The following is a 10,207-nucleotide window of genomic DNA, read 5'->3' on the forward strand; positions in this document are numbered from 1 at the left end:
CAGTTAGCAAATCCGTACCCCTAGCAGCCTTGGGGAATCAATTTTAAAAAATAATCTTGATAGACAGTCTAAATTGATTCACTTTAAGGCATATTTGGACATGATTTCGAAATGAATAAAATCAGTATTTTCGTGTATAAAATCACTATGAAACATGTTTATAATCATTCCAAATCAATTTTTGTTGTAAGAATTAAGTAAATATTTTAGAATAATTTTAAATATGATAAAAGTAATTTTAACCATATCAAAATTACTCATTGTTAATTGAAATAATTATTAAGGTAGCATCAATTTCCCATAAATCCGTTGTCGTCCAGCGGTTAGGATATCTGGCTTTCACCCAGGAGACCCGGGTTCGATTCCCGGCAACAGAACTTACCTTATTTTTTTTCGTTAATTTTTTGTTTATTTTAATCTTTTATTTATTTAATGTGCTTCATCAAGTTATTGTTTTTACTCCGGCTAGAAAGTACGAAACTATCCACTAATGGCATCAATATCTTTTAATGCAGAAACATGCTTTTATTATTGTAAATAATTTTTAAATAAATCATCTTTTAAAATTTCGGCCCAAAGAATTACATAATCAACTTTAGAACATTTGGATTGATTTGTTCGGATCACTAGAGTCATTTACCAAAAAAAATACTGGAATCATTTATTATTTTTTTTTTTAAGAAAAGGTGAAATATTTAAACGTAAAAGATTTATTTAATTAATTTTATATTTTAAATTAATAATAACAGCTCAATTTTAATTTATATTATAAAAATTTTCTTTTTAAACAACTAACCAAATTGTTTTTAGGAATTGTTAAAGAATAAATTATATAAAATAATAAAAAAAATACATATAATTAAAATAAATATATGTATCTACAATTGCATTGCAAATAAAACAATATAATTTTTAAGATTAATGACAAACTCGAGTTGGTTTGGGTTATTTTAAGTTAACCTATAAACCAAACTAACCCAACCCCTAAGGTCTTCATTTATTTGAACCAAATATATCCAATCCGGATTGAGTTGATTGGGTTCTTCGAAAATACCTTTATTCTTTTAAAAGTTACAATTTTACCGTTGACCTTTTATAAATATTTTAAAATTATCTTTGTAATAAGAATTTTGTCATATGTTGAATGAAAATTAGGACCTAGAAAGCTATGGTGTGGGAATCATCTAGAAGAGAAACATGAATTGGCACATTGTTATAGTTCTCCTACCACGTTGTTTTAGATCTCAATTCTGTTTCACATTTTTGAAACATTTGTGAAAGGTTAATGATATAATATTGTAGGATATTCTTTAACCAAAAGTCAAAGATGAAAGGTATATTATTTCTTTTTTATAGTTGAGCCTTAAACTCAAAGACTCAAAAGATAGGACTTACGAGGAATTGAGCCCATTTTAGACCACAAACATCAATTACAAAGGGTTCGTAGAAATTGGTGTCTCGAAAAAGACTATCTTTTTGTTGGACCAATCGTCGTCGTCGTCGTTGTCGTCATCATCATCATCTTTGAGTTTTATGTCTTAAAACTCGTATATAGTAAACGTTATTAATTGATCGTCATCGTAAAGAGTTATAGATGTTAATTCAATAAATGCTATTGTTTATGTTGTTTGTCTATCATTGTCTTAATAACCCTTGTTGCAAAATCGACAATTAAAGAGCACAAAAAGGAACGTAAAGTAGGGAAGATCGACACACAGATATACATGGTTCACTAACAGTGTGTTAGCTACGTCCACGGGCAGAGAGAACAATATTAGTTCGAGAGAATGTGTAATTAAGAACGCATCTCTAGGTTAGAGAGTTTATATATCGCACTGCTTTAAACCCTAGGATCAAAATTGTAAATAACTGAAAATAAATAAATATGCTGAATATAAAATCTGTACTAGGTTGTTCGAAGCGCCAGCAAACAGATTCAAGGCATTTCAACAAATCTCCACCTTGACTTGAATTCTCTCCTAGATAACAAATGTACCAAATGCAACATAAATCAATATTATCAGACGTACCCAGACTTCTCCCTCATACCTTAAAATGTCCCACAAAGGGGACCACTAACAATTCAAAACATTCAGCAAGTCCAAACAATGTTGGAACTTGCCTTGTGGAACCGGTTTGGTGAACATATCAGCAGTACCAATTTTCATCACTTTAACTATCTGCTCAACTCTTAAGAAGTGATATCTTACATCTATGTGCTTAGTTCTCTCATGATGAACTTGATCTTTGGCTAGACATATTGCACTCAAACTATCACAATATACAATAGCTTGGTCATGATGCAAACCAAGATCACCAACTAACCCTCTCAATCATATTCCCTCTTTAGCAGCTTTTGTCAAGGCCATGTACTTTGCTTCAGTAGTAGACAAAGTAACTGTAGGCTGTAAGGTTGCCTTCCAACTAACAACAGAACCATCCAGAGTGAACACATAACCAGTCATAGACCTTCTACTGTCAACATCTCCAACATAGTCAGAATCAGAATAACCAGTCACCAAACACTCTGTGCAACTCCCATAAACAAGACCAACATCAGATGTACCTCTAAGGTAACGAAAAATCCTCTTAACGACTTGCCAATGCTCCTTCCCAAGTTGACCCATGAACCTGCTGACAACACTATCAGTATGGGCAAGATCAAGCCTAATACAGACCATAGCATACATTAAACTTCCCACTGCATTAGCATAAGGAACTCGAGACATGTACTCCCTCTCAGCTTCAGACTATGGTGAAAACTCAGATGACAAACGAGCATTTACAACACTAGGAGTATCTATAGGCTTAGCTGATGACATACCAAACCCGGATAATATTTTCTGAATATATCCTTTCTGTGACAAGAAGAGTTTATTCTTACCTCTGTCCCTATAAATCTCCATACCCAGAATTTTCTGAGTAGCACCTAAATCCTTCATATCAAACTCAGCACTGAGAAGATTCTTCAATTTCAAAATATCAGACTTGGACTTTGCAGCTATGAGCATATCATCTACATATAAAAGTAGATAAATCATTGAACCATCATCAACTTTGTTGTGATATACACAACAATCATATGGACTCCTGTTATAGCCAAGTCCAATCATATAGCTGTCAAATCGTTTGTACCACTGCCTTGGAGACTGCTATAACCCATACAAAGATTTCTTCGACTTGCAAACATAATCTTCTTTACCTGGACACTGGAACTCATCTGGTTGGGTCATATAAATCTCTTCCTCCAACTCTCCATGTAAGAAAGTTGTCTTCACATCTAGTTGTTCAAGTTCCAAATTCTGATGTGCTACTATAGCTAGTAACACCCTGATAGAAGTATGTTTGACTACTGGTGAGAAGATCTCATTATAATCAACTCCTTCCCTTTGTGTGAACCCTCTAGCAACAACTCGAGCTTTATATTTAATGCCCTCTGAAGGTGACATTCCCTCATTTTTCTTGAAGACCCATTTACAAGTGACAATTTTTCTCTCCTTTGGTCGTTTAACTAATTCCCAAGTCTGATTTTTGTCAAGAGATTCCATCTCATCTCCCATAGCAGCAAGCTATTTAGAAGACTCACCACATGACACAGCTTCTCCATAGGTGGATGGCTCATGAGGATCCACCTCTTCAGTAACCTGCAATGCAAAAGTAACCATATCTTCAAAACCATACCTCACAGGAGGTCAAACACCAACTCTTCTAGTTCTATCACGAGCTATACTCGGTTGATCTACTTGTGATCTAGAATTCTCAGGAAAATCAACTTTTGACGTTCTAGGCACATTAATTTCTGGTTGCACATCAGTTTCTGTAGTAATGTGTTGATCTTCTCCACCTTGATGTTGTAATTCATTCACAGTTGAAGTGAATTGCATCTCCACCTGTTTATCAACACTACTAAAATCAACTTTTGACGTTCTAGGCACATTAATTTCTGGTTGCACATCAGTTTCTGTAGTAATGTGTTGATCTTCTTCACCTTGATGTTGTAATTCATTCACAGCTGAAGAGAATTGCATCTCCACTTATTTATCAACACTATTACTTTCTCCCACATCAGTAGACGTCACAAACGGCTTTACAGTTGAGTTAAGCATGGAATTTTCATCAAATATCACAGTCCTACTAAGTATGACTCTATTCTCAGAAGGTGACCAGACTCTATATCCTTTAACTCCATCCCCAAAACCCACAAATATACCCTTTTTAGCTCTTGGTTCTAATTTACCCTCATTAACATGATAATAGACAATACAACCAAAAACTTTTAATAAAGAATAATCTGCAGGCTTACCAGACCACACCTTGTAAGGTATTTTACAATCAATAGTTGTGTGAGGTCCACGATTGATCAGATAACATGATGTATTCACTGCTTCTGCCCAAAACTTTCTAGCCAACCTTGCATTAGAGAGCATGCATCTTGCTCTCTCTAACAACGTCTGATTCACACATTCTGCAATCCTATTTTGCTGTGGAGTATTCCTGATAGTATGCTGGCGAACAATCCCCTCAGCTTACAGAACTCATTAAATTCAGATCCACAGAATTCCAGACCATTATCAGTTTGTAGCCTTTTGATCTTCTTTCTAGTTTGGTTTTCAATCAATATCTTCCACTGCTTGAAATTCTTGAAGGCTTCACTTTTATGTTTCATCATAAACACCCAAGTCATTCTTGAGTAATCATCAATTATAGACAAAGTATACCTACTGCCTCCAATAGATTCAACTTTGGAAGGTCCCCAACAATCTGAATGAATATAATCAAGTGTCCATTTTGTACGATGAACATCTCTTGGAAAAACTTGCTGCGATGAAGCTTCCCAAATACACAATGTTCACAAAATTCAAAATCCTGCACCTTATGCCCACAGAGAAGATCTCTTTTTGACAGAATTTGTATCCCTTTTTCACTCATATGAACAAGTCTCATATGCCATAACTTAGCCATATCATCCTTGTGAACGACTGACGATGCAACAACAGCATAACCTGTTATTGTGGAACCTAATAGAAAATACAGTGTTCCACACTTTATGCCTTTCAGAACTACCTCAGAACCCTTATAGACATACATTACTCCACCTTTACCTTCAAAACTGTAACCCTTGCTATCGAATACACTAAAGGATATCAAACTCTTCTTCATTAGTGGAACATGCCTAACCTCCTTTAAAGTGTAGAAGACACCATTATGTGTTCGTATCTTGACTGAGCTGATTCCAACTATCTTGCACACAGCACCGTTAGCCATGCTAACATTCCCTCCATCTATTTGTTGATAGGTTGAGAACCACTCTCTATTTGGGCACATATGATAAGATGCCCCAGAATCAAGAACCCACACATCATCAGAATGTGACTGTTCATTCATAACTAAAGCTAGATCTCCTTCAGAATCGATCGCAACTTCTTCAGAATCAATCTCAACTTGTGCAACAGAGGAAGATACTTCCCTTTTGTCACTCTTTTACTTCTTTTATGATTCCTTTTTATCTTAGGACATTCGGTTTTCCAATGCCCCTTTTCTTTACAGTAGTTGCAAATATCATCTGATCTAGAACCCTTTGACTTTGAAGACCTTTTATTCTGATTTGACTTCTGCTTACCAGAATTCCTATGTCCCTTGCTTCTTGTAGCAGCTAATCTAGATGCCTGACTTTCTGTAACTGAACTTTCTGCATTCTGACGGTCCTCTCTCATAAGCAACATGGACTTTGTATCTTCTAAGGTTAGAGTTTCTTTCCCTCCAATATACGAGTCAACGAAAGTCTAACAAGACGGCGACAAAGACGTCAACAGAATTAGGGTAGCATCCTCATCATCAACCTTAACCTCTACTTTACGCAGATCTAATAAAATTTTATTTAATTAATCAAGATGGTCTCGTAGAGATGTACCTTCCTGCATATGTAGATGATACAAATGTTTCTTTAGAAACAACTTCTTGGTTAAAGATTTCGTCATGTAAAGACTCTCTAACTTCAATTAAAGACCAACGACAGTTTTTTCATCTGCAACCTCGATGATGACATCATCAGCCAAACATAGCATGATCGTCAAATGAGCCTTCTCCTCAAGAGTTTGCCATTCTTCGTCATTCACGCAGTCTTCTTTGACTTACTCGTCAGCGGCGCCCACAACCCCTGCTGCTTTAGCAAGGATCGCATCTTGATCTACCATAAACCAAAACTGTTCCTCCCGGTAAATTTCTCGATCTTTACGTTCACACCAGACATCTTCAATTGTCGAACAAATGCGAAATTTCGAAAAAACCCTAACAAGGCTCTGATACCAGTTTGTTACGAAATCGACAATTAAAGAGCACAAAAAGGAACGTAGAGTAGGGAAGATCGACACACAGATATACGTGGTTCACTAATAGTGTGTTAGCTACGTCCATGGGCAAAGGGAAAACAATATTATTTCAAGATAATGTTTTCAGAATTACATCAAGAACGACACCTCTAGGTTAGAGAGTTTATATATTGCACTGCTCTAAACCCAATGGTCAAAATCATAAATAACTGCAAATAAATAAATATGCTGAATATAAAATCTGTACTAGGTTGTTCGAAGCACCAACAAACAGATTCAAGGCATTTCAACAACCCTAAATCCAATAAACTAACATCCAAGGTTGTCTTATGAGTCTTGAACTATATGGGGAGACATATAGGGATCAATGTTCAAGATACAGTCTGAATGGTCTATAGTATAGGAATAAGGTTAGGTACCTTATCCTGGTAACACTATGGATACAACCCACTTTGTTTGATACAAACGCAATGATCCAATGCGTTCGTATAGTTGACATGTGAATGGGGTATTTTATGCGATGTGTTTATATAAGACTGAACCACGTAATAGTAACCAGTAGATGTAACAACGTTAACTAGTTAGGTTCCAAATTCAATAGGATGACCAAGGTAACTTAGTTTTAATCCTGAGTATATTATAAATTTATGTTTACGAGGAATTGTACTTTGATTTATATGGGTGAAGGTGGTCAGTTCGCCAACCCATATGCCTACCATTTTGGGGACAAGACCGAGTGAGGAGTTAGGAACATAATAATACAAGATCGAATTCACTCATTCCTGCCTTAAGGGTAAGTAGATGAGTGTTCCCTTAAGTGGTGTCTCTAGAACTTAAACAAATGGCCCCTACTCTCTCATTGGTCTGAAAGGGGTTTCTGTTTATTGGTTGGACTACTATACATTAGAGGAGCACTAATACCTAAGGAATCAGAGGTAACCCAAGGGTAAAATGATAATTTGACCCAACTGGAGTTATGAACACTCGTGAAGAAATAACTTGTTGTTGGTGGTCTATATCCATAGACACATAAATATATTTGTAGTGAGAATAGTGTAGTTGTAGGTCTTTAGTAGAGTATACCCACAATTAATGAATATTGATTAACTTGGTTAATGAGTTTAACTAGGGTTGGCAAAATTCCCTGTGGGGTTGAGTCCCCATGGGACCCTGCCTAATCGGGGTAGGAAATGCCTGGTTTGATCGGGGATTGGGCCAAATCGAGGACCCCTTTAGGGTCTTCGAACCGGGGATGGGGAGGGTATCCCTGCCCCTTCCCCAATAAGGTTTTAAGTATATATATAAATATATTAGGTATTTAACTTTCTACATTTAGCCTAGTTTTAAATTTATTCTAAGCCCAACTAAAGTGTCCAAGCCCAAACCAAATAAAATTTTAGGGAAAAACATTTTTTTTTTTTTTTTTAAATCTCCATAGGGAAACAAAAAGGAAAACGGGGAATGGGTCCCTGTGAGGACCATTTCCCCGACGGGGAATCCTTGCCCTTGTTCCCGCCTTCAAATGGTGGGATGGGGGCGGGATGGGGGTAAAATCTCCCAACGGGGACGGGGACGGGGAACGCTCTTCCCGCCCCGACCTCGTTGTCAACCCTAAGTTTAACCAATTAAAATCATATTGGTGGAGTTTCTAATCTACAGGTCCACCAATTCTCATTGTTTGCTCACTAAAGGATATTTAAGAGGGATGATCTGAATTGTTCAAATTAATTTGAGGAAACCATATATTAATGTGCTTAATACATAATTGATTATGGATATGATCTATAATTCAAATTAAATTGGAAAGTAATATTTGAATAAGATTCAATTAATTAATTCAAGTAAATTAGATTAACAAAAAATTAATTAATAGAGAGATATTATACATATATGTACGATGTTTATAATAATTAAATATATGTACATTAAATTAAATTTAATATATAAATAGTCATTTAATTAATGTGCAAATTAAATTAAATAAGTGTTATTTAATTGTGTTAATTAATTAAATAAGTGTTATTTAGTTAATTAATTGTAGAAAAAAGGAAATAGGAAAAGGATTAGGAAAAGTGTTTGACCCTTCTCTATATAAAGATCTCCCTATGGCCCCTTTGGGTGAAACAGACACTGACAATACATAAGTGTTATTATGCAAAATTTTTCTTAAGCCACAAAGATAATCCTTTCTACTCTCCAAAACCCTTTTCTCTTCTCCCTCTCTCAATAGTTGGATACCACTTATCTTTCTATTGGAATCCTAGAAAATAACGAGGTTAACGTGGTAGTGTTCAAGATTGTTCAAGAAATCGTTTGTGATCAAGATCTTGGAGCAGTCGTTCGTTGGAACTTAAAGACGATTGTTCACGAAGCTTGGGAATCTACAAATGTAAGAATGGTTCTAATATTTTCCCCTAGATCATGCTATATTACACGTTTATATTCTGTTTTAGTATACTGAATTTGTTTATGTAAAAATCAAATTGCAGGATGCAAGGTGTACACAACGCTTCTGCTGCAGGATTCGATCCCATCATCATCATTGTCATCATCATCGTCGTGGTCATCATTATCATCATCGTCGTGGTCATCATCATAATATGACTCACTTTGATTTGCAAATCTAACTCTTAACCTTAATAAGACAGACATTAATTACTATCTCATAAAATTAGAGAAGTATTTAAACTAAAGAGCGGGGTCGTTATTTAACCTAGAGTTATTTAGTCAGGTGAGTTTTTTAGTCTATACTAGAGATGCAAAGTCTAGATTTTAATTTTTTTGGTATATTTAGTTTGTTTTACGTGCATTAAAAAATAGATTATAATAAATTTTTTCTTCTTTTTTTATAAAAATTGTTGCAGTGTCCAGGCTACTTATTGTACAAACAAGTATTTATTTTAAACTTGTGTTTTGTCAGCCCAGTTAGGACTAATTTTTTGGGTTGACTCGTCTTGAAAGCCCTAGGTTTTCTTTTATGTGATATAGATATGACCTAAAGGAGAAAAGGAGTGAAAAAGAAGCAGAAAATGAGAGAGAAAAACAACAGTTCGATTTTTTCACCAACAACTTCCAAAAATTTGTTGATTGCCGCAATTTGAACTATTGGATTGTGTTGAAATTTGGTCAACCTGCTCGGGACACATAGTGTCTTATTTTAAACTGCTGAATCATTGTTTGGAGCTCTGGTTTATTTATAATCACTATCTACCAGAATCTGTAAAATTGGGTGATTTTCATTTCTTTTTTTCCTCTCAAGTGTTGATCTTTATGTATGATAGTATTGGTGAATAGGGAATCTTTGTATGACTAACTTGAGTTCTTTTTCCCTCATTTTTATCAATAAGAGAAGTTAACAAGGGTAGACTCCTCATAAGTCTCGTGGGTTTTACTCTTCAGATAGAAGGGGTTTCCCGTGTATAATTCGTGTATGCCCTTTGCTTTTAGTCTTCCAGAATTTTATGGTTTATTGTTGTCTATTGTTGGTTAATTACTTGGTAATTATTTAGTGATTAATTTGTGGTGTTTTGGAGTACAATTGTCAAGTTGCTTGTCTTGGAGGAGATTCTAGTGGGTTATTGATATATTGTTTTACAAAAACAGCAATTAAAGAATATAAAAGAACGTAAAAGACATATGTGGTTCACTAACGGTGTGTTAGCTACGTCCACAGGACAAAGGGAGAACGGTATTATTAGAGATAATAATAATAAATTCAAATTAAATTGAAGAATTAACAGTATAAATTCACCATAAATTATTTCAAACGAAAATGAAATTGCCTTGCCAAATAAGTCGAGTGTACAAATTCATCTTTTCCTTTGTGAATTTTCTATCTGCTGATCAGTCCATATCTTGTCTTATTGGCATGGAGTGTA

General features: G+C 35.1%; 1 protein-coding gene and 1 non-coding gene across 2 annotated transcripts; one reads left to right on the plus strand and one right to left on the minus strand.

Annotated features, from left to right (window-relative positions):
* Positions 1-305: 305 nt before the first annotated feature.
* Positions 306-377, plus strand: TRNAE-UUC. The gene has a single exon. It is a non-coding gene; the product is annotated as a tRNA-Glu (tRNA).
* A 5,016-nt stretch (positions 378-5,393) lies between these two features.
* On the minus strand, positions 5,394-8,981 carry LOC120084515. The gene is made up of 4 exons (XM_039040308.1): positions 8,838-8,981; positions 6,136-6,299; positions 5,912-5,915; positions 5,394-5,783 (listed from the first exon to the last, which is right to left on the minus strand). Exons 1-4 carry the CDS (start codon positions 8,979-8,981, stop codon positions 5,394-5,396), a joined length of 702 nt encoding a protein of 233 aa, XP_038896236.1.
* Between the last annotated feature and the right edge of the window lie 1,226 nt (positions 8,982-10,207).

Source organism: Benincasa hispida, chromosome 9 (genome assembly GCF_009727055.1).
Source record: "Benincasa hispida cultivar B227 chromosome 9, ASM972705v1, whole genome shotgun sequence".
In the NCBI taxonomy this organism is placed as follows: Eukaryota; Viridiplantae; Streptophyta; class Magnoliopsida; order Cucurbitales; family Cucurbitaceae; genus Benincasa; species Benincasa hispida.